Here is an 18322-nt window from a genome sequence, read left to right as displayed (position 1 = left end):
CATTTTCTTTAGATTTTTGTTTATATTGTTCAGTGTTAATTTCTAATTTCCTACTACTTTCTCTCTAAAATCTTCAAATTCTTTAGCATTTAAAATTTTCCGAAATTCTATAAGACTCTTTAAATTCTTCTTAACTTTCGATTCTTTAGATCTTACGAATATTTTTAGATACTTACTTTCGATTTCTCTCTATTCTCACTCCATATACGCTTTAGATTTTTTTTTCTTTCAAAATTTTATATCTGCTACCAAACAAAAATTAGATTTTCTACTAAAGTCGGTTAATTCTCAAAAATCTTCTGTATTAAAAAGGTGGATGCGCCATACCAGGTACAGACTACGGCCCAATTTTTTGAGTCCAAGCGTACCCAATTTAACCGCATAAAAAATAAAAATGAAATAAGTGGCTTTAATTACATAGAAAAAAACACGACATGACCATTTATGTAAAATGTCATTACGACCGTTTTAATTTCAAGCTTCTAATAAACAAGTCTGCGCTACAGCTTGCAAATTGCACAAGTCTACCTAAATTTCGTAGGAAAATTTTCAAGTAGAAATAGTAATCTCTTGATATTTGGCAAGACCAATTCCATTCACTCGATGCTGCTTAACCACCTCACAGAGATATAAATTTACATAATTTTATGTAGATTTTAGATATTTTCTAAAAAAAGAAATTATTTGATGAATGCGTTGTTCCGTGCCATTAGCACGCAATCACCGATTTCCCCGAATTTCCTCAATACTCAAAGTAGGTAATGCGAGCAATGACTTGGGCGTGTTCATATCACGACTCAAAAACGCCTCTTTACGCCACAGATGTATAAACAACAGCAATAAATATCACTTTCTATTGTGTTTATTAAATTGCGGTTTTACGGTTTCGCACAAAAAACGGTTTTTTCCACACGTCGATTCTCCAATTAATTAAATTACATAATAAAAGTGTGTCTGATGCGTTTAGGTCACGAATCTCAATAAGGGCAGATGCGACTTTCTTAACGTCTGCTGAACTGGTTTGTCCTCCCCATTACGCGCCTCATACAAAAAGTTTTTTCCGTACAGTTTCGGCAACTGCTTGACCCGAAACACACCTTACTCTTACATTCATACACAGAAAAATGTAAAAAGTGTGACTAATTTTACAATTAGGTCTAAATTTCGTTGGATAATTAAACGGAAACTCCCCAAATTCTAGCGGCCATACATTATTCATTTGTTATATTCAGAATAATTAAAACAAGTTAAATTTTTGAAGCGTAGAATTTCGCAAATGCTGCACTACCACTCTCACTTTCGGAGATGGAGAATTTTGCGGGTTTAGTGCAACGCATGTTTAAATCGTGAGCGGAAGTGGATGAGCGCCATGTGCGATGTAGTTTACAATTTTTAATATTTTTTTTTCTGTGTGTTTGTTGTACATTTATCAGCCGGTAAGTATTTAAAATTAATGATCAATTAAGATTTTGTTGCAAAAAAAATGCTAATTTTTACAGCAATTAGAACACAATTTTAGAGTTTTGCGATATCTATTTCGCAATTATTGTTAAAATAAAATAGATTTGACGCAAATAAAAATAATAAAATTTCATAATTTCAAAAATTTGAGAATAAAAAATGAATAACACTGAAAGATTTTGAGTTCCAAAAACTAAAAAACTCAAAACGTAAAAAAAATCTCCAACTGAAATTGTTTTAAGGATCTGAGAACTGTAAGCTTCAAAAACTAAGAACATCTGAAAACCCAGGGAAAAAAATACCAAAAACTGAGAACTCAAAACCTAAGAAATTAAAAAAAAAAACTATAAAGATTTAGTAAATAACTTTATTAAGACGTCAAATAAAACTGAGTAAAGCCTAAAAACTTAAAATGTTAAAAAAAAACTCTCAGAACTAATATAAATACAATGATACAACCTAAAAACTTGAAAACCTGAGAACTAGAAACCCTTACAACCTAAGAAGATCTGAAATTTTAGAGAATCCGAGAAGACCAGGACCTATTTCGTAAAAGCCTAGAGCAAAATTTTTACCAACTTTTTCCAGGGCCATGAAGTACATCTTCCTTCTCAGCATCTGCATAACCGCGTTCGCGCAAACTGACGATACCATCTACCTCAAGAACATCTACTTGAAACTCAGCAAAATTTACGAAAAACAAGTCCACAAAAGACACAACATTTTCGATCCAATCTACTGGAAACAATGGATGAAACCCATTAATTTCCTTCCAGAAACACCTCTTGGTATATGAATAAGATCCTTCAAACCCCCACTACATAATCACTTTCAGAAACACAGTACGACTTCATCATTGTCGGTTCAGGTTCAGCAGGCTCCGTTCTTGCCAACAGGTTATCAGAAGTTCATGACTGGAGGATCCTCCTCCTCGAAGCAGGAAAAGGAGAGAATCTATGGTCACTGGTTCCTTTATCAGCACCAACGATGTCGTTTACGTCGTACAATTGGAACTATATGGCGGAATACCAACCGTACATGTCGGCAGGAATGGAACAACACCGAATGTTATGGCCGAGAGGAAGAGCTCTAGGTGGTAGCACTGTCATCAACTACATGATCTACACAAGAGGAAATAGAAATGATTACGACAAATGGGAAGCTGCTGGGAACTCTGGATGGTCGTACCGAGACGTACTGCCATACTTCATCAAATCTGAAGATTCGAAACTGAGATTTGCTAATGAAGAGTACCACGGAAAGAACGGGTACTGGAGCGTGGAAGAATCGTACCAATCGGAGCTTGTGGATACTTTCATTGAAGCGGGGAAAGAACTCGGTTTGCCACACACTGACTACAATGCTGAGTCCTTCGGAGTTTCGACAATGCAAGCGAATCTACTAAATGGAAGAAGACATACTGTAGCTAGTGCTTTTCTGCGTCCAATCCGTCATAGAACCAACCTCCACATCTTAACCTCCGCTTTTGTTACAAAGGTTCTGATAGATCCGGAGACCAAACGAGCCTATGGCGTGGAGTACGAGAAAAACAACCAAAAGTATAAAGTGGGAGCTACCAGAGAAGTGGTCCTATCAGCAGGAACCATAAACACGCCCCAATTACTCATGTTGGCTGGTATAGGTCCCAAAGAGCATCTACAAGAACTGGAGATTCCACTTTTGGTAGATCTTCCCGTTGGAAAGACCCTCCAAGACCACTTGACGTTCCCAGGTCTTGCTTTCTTCATTAATCAAGACGTGTCCCTCGGCCTGTCAAATCTTCTGAACCCTTACAACGTCGCCAGGTACTTACTGAATGGTACCGGTCCCTTCGCAAGTCTCGGCGGAGCCGAAGGAATTGGTTATATCAAGTCACCTCTATCCCAAGAGGTGGTAGACATCCCCGACATCGAACTCCTCTTCATCGGTGGCTCTTTAAACACAGACTACGGTCTCTTCAGCCGGCGTTGGATGAACATCCGCGACGACGTCTACAACGGTCTCTTCGGCTCAACTCACAACACGCCCAGTTGGTCAATTTTCCCGATGGTCCTTCACCCCAAATCCGCCGGGCACCTCAAACTTCGATCACGGAACCCACGCATCTACCCTCTACTCTACGGTAACTACTTTTCCGACCCTGAAGACCAAGATATTAACACGATGTTGTACGGAGTTCGATTCGTACAAAAGATAGCAGCGACGGAAGCTTTCCAGAAGTACCAATCGACTTTAAACCCGAATCGTATTCCTGGTTGCGAACTATACGAGTTTGATAGTGATGACTATTGGAAATGTACGATTAGAGCCATATCGGTGACGTATCACCACCAAGTTAGTACCGCCAAGATGGGCGCTCCTGATGACCCCACCTCGGTGGTAAACAACGAACTTAAAGTTTATGGAATTCAAGGGTTGAGAGTGGCTGATTGTAGTGTTGTGCCTTTCGCTGTGGGGGCGCATACGAGTGCTGTGTCGGTAATGATTGGGGAGAAAGCAGCTGATATGATCAAGGAGAGCTGGGGACGGCTGGGGGAGAGTAAGGAAAATTACAATGGTGTTTAATCGAATTGTTATTGTATTATTATTGATGTGGCCATTTCGAAGTTAAGTCTGTGAGAATAATTTTCATAGATTTTGTAAAAATTCTGTAAAATAAATTTTAGCAACTGTTAATAAAGTTATTGACAAAGAATATCTCTATTTGTGGAGGAGACGTAGTTGCCTCGTCATATAAAAACTGACCGAGGCAATGATTGAGGCAAAACCACAGCACAAGCTGAGGCAAAAACCGAGAGAAAGCTCTACTGGGATATACAAAAAACGAATACAAACCAAAGTTCGAGTACCCAAAATTTGTCGCACCCAACGATTTAAGTCTTTAGCAATACACCCTGTATATTTCAGCTCATCCATTGTGTATAAAAAACATGTTTTTTACTATCAAAAAATCTAAACGTGGTCTAGATCGTTAATTATCATTTTTATTGCCAAATGACACCTCGAGGCAACCGGCTTGCTCCCACTGCCTATAACCGGTCTTGAATCTGTAGCATCTAACTTTCTTCAATTACAGTACAATAAACAACACCAAGTTACATCAATTACAATTAAAAATTATTTCATCCCCTGCTAAAATTATGCATTTTTGTCCACAATTTTCTAATTTTATTCATTAAATTACAATGGTATCCATGTTACGAAACAGAAAGAAAGAAATTTCTCTGCACTAGGACAACTTTCCAATGAACTTTTTTATGGAGATCAAGCGGCAAATTTTCTCGAATCAGTCCGTGTTTAGTTCATGGAGACAAGAGAGTCCCCTTGTTGCAAAAAGCGCGAAGAAGTGTGGTAAGTTTTTTTAATGCCGGTGTGTGATAAAACTCGTTATGCGGCTCAAAGGACCAATCTGTAAACCTATTGATTCCGCATTTTGGTCCATCGAGCCGGATTTCCCCCAAAATATGTATTTCAGAGCAATGAAGTACACCCTGCTTCTAGTAACCGTATACCTCTACAATGAAGTTAAAAGTGACGACACCGCCTACTTAGAAAACATCTACACCGAATTGAGTAAAGTCTACGAAGTGTATTTACACAAAGAACATAACTTGTTAAACCCAATATACTGGACGACATGGATGAGACCCATGGACTTCCTCCCCACAAAACCAATAGGTACTTTGTTGCTTCCTTTTTTTTCCTTGGCTAATCTTTTTTTCTTCCAGAAAGATACTACGACTTCATCATCGTCGGATCCGGTCCTGCCGGCACGGTTCTCGCCAACCGACTCTCAGAAATTCATGATTGGAACATCCTCCTCCTCGAAGCCGGAAAAGGTGAAAACCTCTGGTCACTAGTACCACTAACCGCCCCAACAATGACATTCACACATTACAATTGGAACCACATGTCAGAATATCAGCCCCATCTATCATCAGGTTTGGAACAACACAGAATGAGGTGGCCTAGAGGCCGAGGTCTAGGTGGTGGCAGTGTGGTGAACTACATGATCTATACTAGAGGCAACAGGCACGATTTTGATAGATGGGCGGCTGGGGGAAACCCCGGATGGTCGTACCAAGACGTACTACCCTACTACATCAAATCCGAAAACGCAAAACTGGAGTTTGGGGATCCTCGGTACCATGGAACGAAAGGTTATTTGAGTATCGAAGATCCGTACATCTCAGAACTCGTCTTCAGTTTCATTGACGCTGGTAAAGAGGTGGGTTTACCACACATTGACTACAACGCAAACGAGGAGTCATTTGGAGTTTCGACTATACAAGCGAATCTGTTGAAAGGAAGAAGACACTCAGTCGCGAGGGCGTTTCTTCGTCCGGTGCGCCACAGACGCAATCTCCACATCGTGACTTCCGCTTTCGTGACCAAGATATTGATTGATCCACTGACTAGACGAGCTTATGGTGTGGCGTACGAAAAAAACAACAAGAAGTATACAGTGGGGGCGAAACGAGAAGTTATTCTATGCGCGGGGACCTTCAACTCGGCCCAATTGTTAATGCTAGCTGGAGTAGGTCCAAAAGAACATCTCCAAGAGTTTGGAATTCCAGTTCTTGAGGATCTGCCTGTGGGTCAGAACCTGCATGACCACATAGCTTTCCCGGGTCTTAGTTTTTTGATAAATCAAGAGGTGTCGTTATCAACGCGGCATTTTCTGAATGCGAGGAACATAGTCGGGTACTTAGTGAACGGTACCGGACCTTATAAAAGTCTTGGTGGAGCTGAAAGAATCGGATATATCAAAACCCCTCTGTCTCCGGAAGTCGTGGATGTCCCTGACATCGAACTCATCTTCCTAGACGGATCTTTAAGCACTGACTATGGTCTCTTCAGTCGCCGCTGGATGAACATCCGCGACGACATCTACAACGCACTTTTCGCCCCCACGCATAACCTCCCCACTTGGACAATCTTCCCAATGCTGCTCCATCCAAAATCAACAGGTTATCTCAAACTCCAATCAAAAGACCCCCGCGTTCACCCCTTACTCTATGGCAACTACTTCACAGACCCAACAAATCACGATCTCGAGACCCTCCTATACGCGGTGCGTTTCATCCAAAGACTTGCTTTAACGGAAGCCTTCCAGAAGTACCAATCTACATTAAACCCCAATCGTATTCCCGGATGCGAGTCGTACGAATTTGACAGTGACGACTACTGGAAATGCGCCATTCTAGCCATATCAGTGACGCAGCACCATCAAGTTGGTACTGTAAAAATGGGGCCTCCTGATGACCCCACGTCGGTGGTCAATCACGAATTGAAGGTGTACGGAATTGGGGGGCTGAGAGTCGCGGATTGTAGCGTCGTACCCTTTGCTGTGGGGGCCCACACGCATGCTGTGTCTATCATGATCGGCGAGAAGGCCGCCGATATTATCAAAGTCAACTGGGGGCGGCTGGGGGGGTAAATTTATAAACACTTTTGTCTGTAAAGATGTGATCTTTTTTTTTGTTCAGTTGGTAGGCTTTTCGTGCATCACTGCCAACTGAAAATCAAAAATCGGGTCTTGTGTTTGTACTATCTTCAAATTGGCGTCAATCTTTTTATTGTTATTGTTATTGCTATTATTATTATTTTATTTCTAGTTGTATTATTTATTAAGTTTATTTGAAGAATAAAACTCGTTTGACGCAAAACGTCAGTTTACCAGACTAGACTAGCGGACTAATTAATTGGATTTTAAGGTGATACAAAATGCAAATGTATGCCAAATTTTTTGATTGTAGATCAGATTACACATACAAAATGTCGGTGAACTTGACTGGCATTTTTCGTCCTTGTTACATAAGCAGCAATTATAAACCACTTATTTGGAATTTAATTTTGATAAGCAAAAACTGTTACAACACTATCTCTTCAATGAATTCACTTTATGTAGTAATGCAGAAAGTCAACAAAAACGTTTCCTTACATCAATAAAAAAATATCTTGACCTGATGCGACAAAGAATCAAGCATTTATATAACTTTTACTGGATTGAATCGCCAATTAAAAGTAAAAGTGAAGGTCATGGTTTCACCAATAAAAGAGGTCAGGCGACAAATGAGGAAGGGACCGGTTTTATTATTGTTGTTTTTATTATTAGGGTCAAGAAGGCGTTAAAAATTGCGTTTTGTCGAGACGTAACTATTAAAAAGTCTTGACCAATTTCACAATCACGTAGGCCAGGAATTTTACGCGGAATTGACACGCGCGTTTCACTAAATCCGCAGCTCAACCTAATGCGAAATTTATTCAATCAAGAGACGCTAGAAATGGAAATTGAGAAAATTAATAGTTCAACATTAGAAGCTTTAAAACAATTTTACATGTCAAAGTGAACAAATCCTGTTGGATTTCATATTTTCTCAAAAATTTGACATTTGACATGAGAATGTCGCCATTTTCACCAAATCCGCGGCTCACCCAAATGCGAAATTTATCCAATCAAGAGACGCTAGAAATAGTGCTTTATATGCCAATTGAACTAATTAAGAGTTCAAGATTGGCGGCATTAAAACAATTTTACATGGCGAAGTGAACAAATCCTGTTGGATTTCGTATTTTCTCAAGAAACTCAATTTGACATTTGACATTAGAATGTCCATAGCCCACCCCCATTTCAAATTTTCGCTCCAAATTACGGGATAATTCAGTTTTTAGCTTTATTCCCGCTGAAGTTATAAAACTTAAGAAAACAAACAGATATTGGTATTTCCGTAGACCAAATAAAACCGCCAAATAAAATCCAATCTAATCTTATTGGCGCCTCAAAGACGCCCGACCAAAATAAATTAGTTTCACTCTAACCCATCATTCTAATTGTCCCCAAAAAGCCGCAAACAAAAACCTGCCCCAGTTTCAAGTGTCACCCCATTACCCATTGATTAGGGGTTGAAAAATGACAGCAACCCCTCAGCATTCGACAATCATGCAGACTAACCTGAGACAATGAGGGCTTCGTTCGGTCCCACCGTGTGGATGTTTCCCATCGTCACAATCACTTCACAAACTAACACGGAACTAAAAACACTCTGTATATTTCGAAAATTACAGGTTAAACATAAATTCGCCTTTTTTTAGCAACACTCCTAACACACTACGACCTACTGCCCCGCGCATGCGCATGGTGTTTTTTCAAAACTAGCTACTTGATTTTCACAAAAAGGGTTAATTTCGTGTGATTTAACCCTTCGAGGGGTTGAAAATTTCGGGTAAGGGTTGTAGAACCTTGGAAAAAAGAGTAGAAATATAGAGCGCGTGCCAGGCGCCGGCGTCGCCAGCGTCCTCGTTTGACATTTGTTGATGCATCACAAGCGGACGTACGTCGGTTATTGTTTCGCAGTTGTGTTAGTTTACAGAGATTTTTTAGTTTTTCCGGCAACTTATTTCGAAAAAAACGCGAAAAACACTTGTGTTCTCTGATCTGAGTGAGTGGAAGCGTTGTGTGGGACCGAAAAGTGCGGAAAACGCAAAGTTGCAACATAACCTCACTTTGTTTATTTTCGATTTCTGACGTTTATAGGGGGCTCGTTTCTAGTTGCTCCCAGCTATCATGGGCGACACCAGCGATTTGGACCGACAAATTGAACAGTTAAAGCGTTGCGAAACAATCAAAGAATGTGAAGTCAAAGCTTTGTGTGCAAAAGCTCGGGAAATCCTAGTGGAGGAAAGCAACGTCCAGCGTGTGGATTCGCCTGTTACCGTGAGTAGCGGCAGTGAGGCAGCCCCCCTGGGGTTAATAAAGCGGTTTTAGGTCTGCGGAGACATCCATGGCCAGTTTTATGATCTCAAGGAATTGTTTAAAGTAGGAGGGGATGTACCTGAAACGAACTATCTTTTCATGGGGGACTTTGTTGATCGTGGATTTTATAGTGTTGAAACTTTTTTATTACTCTTAGCGTTAAAAGTAAGTAAACGTGATCGTAATCACACCCACTCATGTTTTATCGTAGGTTAGATATCCAGATCGGATCACTTTGATAAGGGGGAATCATGAATCACGTCAAATTACTCAAGTTTACGGATTCTACGACGAGTGTCTACGGAAATATGGTTCAATCACTGTGTGGCGCTACTGTACGGAAATCTTCGACTATCTCTCGCTATCTGCGATCATTGATGGGAAAATATTCTGTGTTCATGGGGGACTATCACCTTCTATCCAGACTTTGGATCAAATTAGAGTCATCGACAGGAAACAGGAAGTGCCGCATGACGGGCCCATGTGCGACTTGCTCTGGAGCGACCCTGAAGGTTTGTCCATCAAGGACGAAAACTAGAATTTTACCACTGAATTTATTACAGACACTCAAGGCTGGGGGGTTTCGCCTCGCGGCGCCGGCTACCTCTTCGGTTCAGACGTAGTCGCGCAATTCAACGCCGCCAACGACATCGACATGATCTGTCGAGCCCACCAACTCGTGATGGAGGGCTACAAGTGGCATTTTAATGAAACAGTCTTGACTGTGTGGTCCGCACCTAATTACTGCTACAGGTAAAACAAAACAGTCACTGAAAGTCGATTACTCTGTGTAACAAAATTTTACAAAAGTCATATTTATCTGATTTGTTTTGTTAATATAGTTGCAATTTAGCTTTCTTTTAAAGAATATAAATACCATTTGTTTTCTAGATGTGGTAACGTGGCGGCCATCCTAGAACTGAACGAACATCTACAGAGAGATTTTACGATCTTTGAAGCGGCGCCCCAGGAGACCCGAGGAGTGCCATCTAAAAAGCCGCAAGCTGATTATTTTCTTTAATAAGAGTTTAGCCATTTTTGTATGTAACATTTTGAATTTCGATCCAATTATATTTTATTTTCTCATTATCGTATTTGGTTCCAGGTTCTGTTATTCATTGTATATGCATACATCTAAGATTTGGTTTAAGGTGCGATACCAAAATTAGGACTGTACTTAGAGTAAATTAATTTATAACATTCTACAATTTACAGACTGCCAAATTAAATTTTTTTGTATTAACAAAGCGAGTTTTATTACACTCTGGAGCTGCCTTGATGCGACAGCCACCCCCTGAGGATATTTAGGCACAACAGTCACCCCCTGAGAATGTTTAGGTGCGACAGTTGCCCCCTGAGGCTGTTTAAATTCGAGAATCGTCCCCCTGAGACTTTAAATCCGACAGTGGTTCCTAAAGAATGTACGGCATCAAAAAATCTAATTTAAGCGTTCCTTTATAAACGACAAGAAAATCTTTCAATAGGTGAGAAAGTGATTTAAAATAAACACACGCTGAATTTATTTCTCACCGTTTAAATAAATGATAATGTCCTGTCGTTAACTCCACCTAGGGATTTTCGCGTCGCGTTGTTGTTTTCACCACATTTGACAGTTGACAGATAAAAGTGACAGCACGAGCGTTCTCTAAAATTTTGTTTACTATTAAATTCGACCATTTCCATGTATATTTCAAATTAGAAAGGTAAACATAAGTAGAATATTAACCAATTTTCAATATTTCTTTCCAGGATTTAATAAATTGCGTGTTTCCAAGATGACTGACGAGAGGCTCCACATTGTAAATATTCCCATGCTCTCCCCAGCCCACTAATCGTGTTTTTTAAGGATTGGGGCAACGATAAGCTTCATCGGACTCAAAAGCAGGTTGAAAAGAATCCGTATGATTTGGAGTCGTGGTCTATTTTGCTCAGGGAGGCTCAAACGAAGCACATTTCTGAAGTGAGGGCGTTGTATGAGCACCTCATTGATATATTTCCAAGTGCGTCGAGATATTGGCGCATTTATATAGAGCATGAGGTTAGTTGCGTTTTGTCGGTTCTTCAACTTACAATTTTTTGTTTGTAGATGAAGTTCAGGAACTTCGAGAAGGTGGAAAAGGTAGGAAATAACTTGTCTCCTGTAATCACGATTTCAATAAACGTTGTATTTTCCACACTTGTTTATTTGGGAACCCAAATTGTTGTGACATTTGTTAACGATTTAGGGAATATTGCGTGTTTTTTTTACCTCAACCCCCTTGAAATAAACCATAAAAAATAAGCGACTTGTTTTTCTATGCGGCTGCTATTTTCTTATCGTTAACCAATGTCTCGTTTTATTTATAACTTTTCTAACTTGTTTTAACAGTTGTTTCAAAGATGTTTGATGAAGATTTTAAATATTGAGTTATGGAAGCTTTATCTTGGATATGTTAAAGAGACGAAGGCTTCATTACCAACTTATAAGTATGACTGTGATATTTTGTTTTCTTTTTCCACTTTTGGAATCTTTAGGGAAAAAATGGCGCAAGCCTACGACTTCGCGTTGGAAAAAATCGGGATGGACATTCACTCGTATTCGATTTGGAACGAGTATGTTAATTTTTTAAAAGGGGTGGAGGCTGTGGGGTCGTACGCCGAGAACCAGAAGATTTCTGCAGTGAGGAAAGTCTACCAAAGGGGGATTAATAATCCCATGACGGGGATGGAGACGTTTTGGAAGGACTACATCGCTTTTGAACAGGTAGAAATGAACACTTCTTACTCAGCTACAGGTGGTTTTGTAGGCGATCAACCCCATCATTGCGGAGAAAATGAGTATTGAGAGGAGTCGTGACTATATGAACGCTCGCAGAGTTGCCAAAGAACTAGAAGTCCAAATTAGAGGCATCAATAGAAACGCGCCGAGCGTACCGCCGAATGGAAGTCCAGAGGAGCGCAAACAAGTACGAGAAATAGGATTACTTCTTTGGCTTTGAGAGCCTCTAAAATCTGTTACTTCTAATTTAAAGTTTTGAAATTTCACACACTTGATGAGGAACTAAAGGGTAGCAACTCCTAAAAATTTCAATGTTGTACTTCTCAAACTTCAAGAGTTACGGAGATTTGAGTAACACATGTTCGAAGATTTCGTTTTGCCAAGAAATAAGTGGCTCTAAGATGTGTGCTTTTTAATTTAATTTTTGGTGATTTTACACACTTAATAAGGAACTAAAGAGTAATAACTCTTAGAAATTTCAACGACATAACTCTCAAACACGAAGAGTTATCGAGGTAACATATGTTCGAAAATTTCGTTTACTGAAGAAATAAGAGGCTCTAAACTTTGTGCTTTTTAATATAATTTTCTGTGGTTTCACACACTGAATAAGGAACTAAAGAGTTATAACTCCTAGAAATTTCAACGTCATAACTCTCAAACTCGAAGAGTTAACAAGTTTATAGTAACACATGTCCGAAAATTTCGTTTGCCGAAGAAATAAGAGGCTTAAAATTTGTGCTTTTCAGTATAATTTTTTGAAATTTTATACACTTAATAAGTAATTAAAGAATAGTAGCTTCTAGAAATTTCAACCTTTTTAGCTCTTAAACTTTAAGAGTTACAGAGCTTAGAGTAGAACCTATTCAGAATTTTCATTCTCAAAGAAATGAATCTAAATCTAAAATCTGTTTTTTCAGACATGTAATTCTGTAATTTCACTTAACAAGGGACTAAAACATAATAACTCCCAGAAATTTCAACGACATTAACTTTCAAACTTGAAGAGTTACCGAGGTTATAGTAACACATATTCGAAACTTTCGTTTGGCGAATAAATAAGAGGCTATAGACTTTGTTCTTTTTAATATATTTCTTTGTGATTTCGCAGACTTAAAAGGGAACTTGAGAGTAATAACTCCTAGACATTTTAACGTCGTAACTCTCAAACTCGAAGAGTAATCGAGGTTATAATAACACATGGTCGAAAATTCCGTTTCCAGAAGAAATAGGAGGCTGTAAAATTTGTACTTTTTAATATATTTTTTTGTGATTTTACACACTTGGAATTAAAGAGTAATAACTCCTAGAAATTTCAACGTCGTAACTCTCAAACTCAAAGAGTTATGGATGTTATAGTAACACATGTTCGAAAACTTCGTTTGCCGAAGAAATAAGAGGCTCTAGACTTTGTACTTGTTTTTATATTTTTTGTGATTTCGCACACTTAAAAAGGAACTAAAGAGTAATAACTCCTAGAAATTTCAACGTCGTAACTCTCAAACTTGAAGAGTTACAGAGGTTTGAGTGTAGCACACGTTCGAAAATTTCGTTTGCCAAACATAAGAAAGTATCTAAAATCTGTTTCATTCAATATAATTTTTTGTAATTTTACACACTTAATAAGGAACTAAAGAGTAATAACTCCTAGAAATGTTAACGTCATAACTCTCAAACTTGAAGAGTTACAGAGGCTAGAGTAACACATGTTCAAATTTTCGTATGCCGAAGAAACAGCTGGCGCTAGAATTTGTGATTTTTGATATAATTTTTTTTATTTCACTTGATAAGTGACTAAGGAGTAATAACTCTTAGAAATTTCAACGTCATAATTGACAAACTCGAAGAGTTATCAAGGTTATAGTAACGCATGTTCGAAAATTTCGTTTGCTAAAAAAATAAAATGTTCTAAAACTGGTTCTTTTTAATATAATCTTTTGAAATTTCACACACTTAATAAGTAACTAAAGAACCAATAACTCCTAGACATTTCAACATCATAACTCTTTAATTTAAAGAGTTACAAAGGTTTGAATGTTAGCACACGTTCAAAAATTTCTTTTGCTAAACATGAGTCTCTAAGATCTGTTCCTTCTAATATAAATTTCTGTGATTCTACACACTTAATAAGAAACTAATGAGTAATAACTCCTAGAAATTTCAACATCATAACTCTCAAACTTGAAGAGTTACAAAATTTAAGTTCCTTTGATCTTCCAGGTTGAGCTCTGGCAAAAGTACATCGCCTGGGAGAAAAGCAACCCCCTGCGCACCGAAGACACAGCCCTCTTGACAAAACGCGTCGTCTTCGCTTTAGAACAATGTCTTCTCTGTTTGGGTCACCACCCCGATATTTGGTACCAAGCAGCACAGTTCCTAGAGTACAGTTGTAAGATCCTGGCGGAGAAAGGCGTATGTTTCATGACACCTCCTAATCCATCAGTACTGATTTTGTCCACAGGATGTCAATGCTTCCAAGTTGTTTAGTGAAGAAGCCGCGAACATGTTCGAACGTGCCACTAGCTCCCTGTTGAATAAAAACATGTTGCTGTATTTCGCGTACGCGGATTACGAAGAAGGGCGGTTGAAGTACGAGAAGGTGCATCAGATTTATTTGAAGTACTTGGAGATACAGGATATAGATCCCACTTTGGTATGGTGGTACCTGCAGAGGATTCACTCTAACTTGTTGTTTTAGGCTTACATTCAGTATATGAAGTTCGCCCGACGTGCTGAAGGGATCAAATCGGCAAGGGCTGTCTTTAAAAGAGCCAGAGAAGACAACCGGTCGAAGTACCACATTTTCGTGTGCGCTGCATTGATGGAGTACTACTGCAGTAAAGACAAGAATATCGCCTTCAGGATATTTGAGCTTGGCTTGAAGAAGTTCGGGGACATCCCAGAGTACATCACTTGCTACATCGATTATCTGTCGCATTTGAATGAAGATAATAACACTCGGGTGCTGTTCGAACGGGTTTTATCCTCCGGGAGTTTGGAGCCGGAGAAGTCAGTGTAAGTATTAAAGGGGCTGTTGGCCCTGCGCATCCACCATTTCCTTCGTTTTTAGGGACATCTGGAATCGGTTCTTGGAGTTCGAGTGCAACATCGGCGACCTCCAAAGCATCGTCAAAGTGGAGAAGAGACGCTCCGAAGTCTTATCAAAAATCAAAGAATTCGAAGGAAAAGAAACGGCGCAGTTGGTGGACAGATACAAGTTTTTAGATCTTTATCCCTGCTCGGCCACGGAACTGAAGAGCATCGGGTACTGTTTCAACAGTTCTTTCTCTTGACTTGAAGTCGTTTTTTCCAGATATACGGAAGTTATTAACATCACCGGGGCCGGAAGACGCCACATCCTCCAGTCTATAATTAACAGCGACGGTGATCAACCCCTTCCCATTCCAGACTACTCCCAAATGATCCCGTATAAACCTAAATCAAATCCCTTACCAGGCGAACACCCCGTCCCTGGAGGCTCCTTTCCGCACCCGCCTATCGCAGCTCATCTCTGCACGCTTTTACCGCCTCCTGGGTGCTTCAGAGGACCCTTCGTCAACGTGGACCTCCTCATGGATATCTTCAATAGAATTCAATTACCGGATAGTGTTCCTCAACCGACAGAAAACGGCGGCGATGTAAAACTCTTTGATTTGGCTAAATCCGTACATTGGATCGTTGAAGAGGGTGGTACTGTTGGGATTAAGCGGAAGAAACGATTGGGGATTACCATGGATGGATCTGACGATGAAGATTTGGTTTTACCGCCAAGTAACGACATTTATAGGCAGAGGCAACAGAAACGTGTCAAATAATGTTTTCCGTTAGTTTAGGTTTTCGTTTTGTAAGATTTTTCTTTCATTGTGATTTTATAATCTTATTAAAGAAATTACAACACTTTCTGTCGTGTTAAGTAGTCCTAAGAGAATGTAAACTGAAGATACGAATCTGGAAAAATTGAGTTTGTTGATGTGAAGAAATAAACTGAGGATGTGAAGAAACAAATCTGTGAAAGTAAAGAGACGAATTTGAAAAAATAGTAAAAAGACAAATCTGGAAAACAAGTAAATAGACGAATCTGAAAACCAAGTAAAGAGACAAATCTGAAAACGTGGTAGAGACGCATCTCAAAAAGTGGTAAAGAGACGAATCTGAGATAAAGTAGAGAAGAGACAAATCTGAAAAAGTAGTAAAGAAACGAATCTGAAAAAGTTGTGAAGAGACGAAGCTGAAAAAGTAGTAAAGAGACAAATCTGAAAAAGTAGTAAAGAGACGAATCTGAAAAAGTAGTGAAGAAACAAATCTGAAAAAGTAGTAAAGAGACGAATCTCAACAAGAAGTAAAGAGACGAATCTGAAAACGTGGTAGACACGAATCTGAAAAAGTAGTAAAGAGACGAATCTGAGAAAAAGTAGTGAAGAGACAAATCTGAAAAAGTAGTAAAGAGACGAATCTGAAAAAGTAGTAAAAAGGCGAATCTGAGGAAGTAAAGAGACGAATCCGGAAAAGTAGTAAAGAGACGAATCTGAACAAGAAGTAAAGAGACGAATCTGAGGAAGTAAAGAGACGAATCCGGAAAAGTAGTAAAGAGACGAATCTGAAAAAGTAGTAAAAAGGCGAATCTGAGGAAGTAAAGAGACGAATCCGGAAAAGTAGTAAAGAGACGAATCTGAACAAGAAGTAAAGAGACGAATCTGAAAAAGTAGTAAAAAGACGAATCTGAAAAAGTAGTAAAGAGACGAATCTGAAAAAGTAGTGAAGAAACAAATCTGAAAAAGTAGTAAAGAGACGAATCTCAACAAGAAGTAAAGAGACGAATCTGAAAAAATAGTAAAGAGACAAATCTGAAAACGTGGTAGACACGAATCTGAAAAAGTAGTAAAGAGACGAATCTGAGAAAAAGTAGTGAAGAGACAAATCTGAAAAAGTAGTAAAGAGACGAATCTGAAAAAGTAGTAAAAAGGCGAATCTGAGGAAGTAAAGAGACGAATCCGGAAAAGTAGAAAAGAGACGAATCTGAACAAGAAGTAAAGAGACGAATCTGAAAAAGTAGTAAAAAGACGAATCTGAAAAAGAAGTAAGGAGACAAATCTGAAAACGTGATAAAGACGAATCTGAAAAAGTCGTAAAAGACGAATCTGAGAAAAAGTAGTAAAAAGACGAATCTGAGAAAAAGTAGAGAAGAGACAATTCTGAAAAAAAAGTAAAGAGACAAATCTGGAAAAGTAGTGAAGAGACGAAGCTGAAAAAGTAGTAAAGAGACGAATCTGAAAACGTGGTAGACACGAATCTGAAAAAGTGGTAAAGAGACGAATCTGAGAAAAAGTAGTGAAGAGACAAATTTGAAAAAGTAGTAAAGAGACGAATCTGAAAAAGTAGTAAAGAGAGGAATCTGAAAAAGTAGTAAAGAGACGAATCTGACAAAGTAGTAAAGAAACGAATCTGAAAACGTGGTAGACACAAATCTGAAAAAGTGGTAAAGAGACGAATCTGAGAAAAAGTAGTGAAGAGACAAATTTGAAAAAGTAGTAAAGAGAGGAATCTGAAAAAGTAGAAAAGAGACGAATCTGAAAAAGTAGTAAAAAGATGAATCTGGAAATGTAGTAAAGAGGCGAATCTAAAAAAGTAGTGAAGAGACGAATCTGAGGAAAAAAAGAGATGAATCTAGAAAAGTGGTAAAAAGACGAATTTAAAAAAGTAGTAAAGAGACGATTCTGAAAAAATAGTAAAGGAATGAATCTGGAAAAGTAGTAAAGAGACGAATCTGAAAAAGTAGTAAAAAGACGAATCAGAAAATGTAAAGAGACGAATCTGAAAAAGTAGTAAAGAACCAAATCTGAGGAAGTAAAGACACGAATTGTTTCCATTGAATTTTATTTATTCCTTCATTATATGTCATTCATCTTATTCTTTTATCTAATCCTTTGTCAATTTGTGCCCCAATATAATTGAATTTTCCTACATTCTTCGTTTTCCCCATTTTGATTTTTATGTCTTCTTTTATCTCATTGTTTTGTTTCTTTTGTAGGATGTCCGTCTCATTTCAATTGATTTCTCCCTGATTCTGTGACCATTCTTGATTTTACCATTTTACCTATGTTTATGCCTTCTGTTATTCTATGATTTTCCAAAAGGTTTGTCTCTTCTTACTCCGTTTCTGTTCCATTTATGGTAGATTTTACACTCGAACCTTTTTGTTTGCTTTATTTTTTTGGTCCTTTTCATGTTTATTCTTCTATTTCAAGTTTATTCGCCATTATCTTGTTAAAACTTCTCATAAGTTCAGTAGGCACTTGTATAGTTCAAAACTAAATAGTCTAGAATCTTCGGAAGAATAAAATTACCAG

At 38.5% G+C, this 18322-nt stretch overlaps 4 protein-coding genes, 1 long non-coding RNA gene and 1 pseudogene across 5 annotated transcripts in view; 5 read left to right on the top strand and 1 right to left on the bottom strand.

The window, feature by feature from the left end:
• Flo2 (flotillin-2) overlaps positions 1 to 8628 on the bottom strand; it is an 86091-nt gene extending 77463 nt beyond the window's left edge. The window contains exon 1 of the mRNA XM_088031972.1: positions 8417 to 8628. Coding sequence (XP_087888098.1) covers positions 8417 to 8465 — 49 coding nt within the window. The 5' untranslated portion in view covers positions 8466 to 8628. The remainder of the gene's footprint in view (positions 1 to 8416) is intronic.
• LOC148177483 (uncharacterized) lies at positions 1362 to 2272 on the top strand. The gene is made up of 2 exons (XR_015769755.1): positions 1362 to 1436; positions 2050 to 2272. It is a non-coding gene; the product is annotated as an uncharacterized LOC148177483 (long non-coding RNA).
• On the top strand, positions 2290 to 4119 carry LOC148177482 (glucose dehydrogenase [FAD, quinone] pseudogene; annotated as a pseudogene).
• On the top strand, positions 4707 to 7038 carry LOC148177481 (glucose dehydrogenase [FAD, quinone]-like). The gene is made up of 3 exons (XM_088032709.1): positions 4707 to 4812; positions 4864 to 5139; positions 5190 to 7038. The coding sequence occupies exons 1-3, from the start codon at positions 4707 to 4709 to the stop codon at positions 6899 to 6901; spliced, it is 2094 nt and encodes a 697-aa protein (XP_087888835.1). The 3' UTR covers positions 6902 to 7038.
• Positions 8629 to 8729: 101 nt separating the features above from the next.
• Pp4-19C (protein phosphatase 19C) lies at positions 8730 to 10464 on the top strand. The gene is made up of 5 exons (XM_088032008.1): positions 8730 to 9178; positions 9230 to 9382; positions 9429 to 9729; positions 9781 to 9970; positions 10109 to 10464. Exons 1-5 carry the CDS (start codon positions 9029 to 9031, stop codon positions 10236 to 10238), a joined length of 924 nt encoding a protein of 307 aa, XP_087888134.1. The 5' UTR covers positions 8730 to 9028; the 3' UTR covers positions 10239 to 10464.
• A 358-nt stretch (positions 10465 to 10822) lies between these two features.
• Positions 10823 to 15875, top strand: su(f) (cleavage stimulation factor subunit su(f)). Its single transcript, XM_088031907.1, has 12 exons — positions 10823 to 10920; positions 10967 to 11016; positions 11064 to 11255; positions 11304 to 11336; positions 11586 to 11683; positions 11732 to 11960; positions 12004 to 12162; positions 14196 to 14387; positions 14437 to 14628; positions 14674 to 14990; positions 15046 to 15240; positions 15289 to 15875. The coding sequence occupies exons 2-12, from the start codon at positions 10993 to 10995 to the stop codon at positions 15788 to 15790; spliced, it is 2133 nt and encodes a 710-aa protein (XP_087888033.1). The 5' UTR covers positions 10823 to 10920; positions 10967 to 10992; the 3' UTR covers positions 15791 to 15875.
• Positions 15876 to 18322: the final 2447 nt, after the last annotated feature.

The sequence above is a fragment of the Gnatocerus cornutus genome, chromosome 3 (assembly GCF_029298725.1).
Source record: "Gnatocerus cornutus isolate USDA-ARS CGAHR chromosome 3, icGnaCorn1.1, whole genome shotgun sequence".
Lineage (NCBI taxonomy): Eukaryota > Metazoa > Arthropoda > Insecta > Coleoptera > Tenebrionidae > Gnatocerus > Gnatocerus cornutus.
The sequence above is the reverse complement of the archived record's forward strand: the minus strand, read 5'-3'. Positions and strand labels throughout refer to the sequence as shown.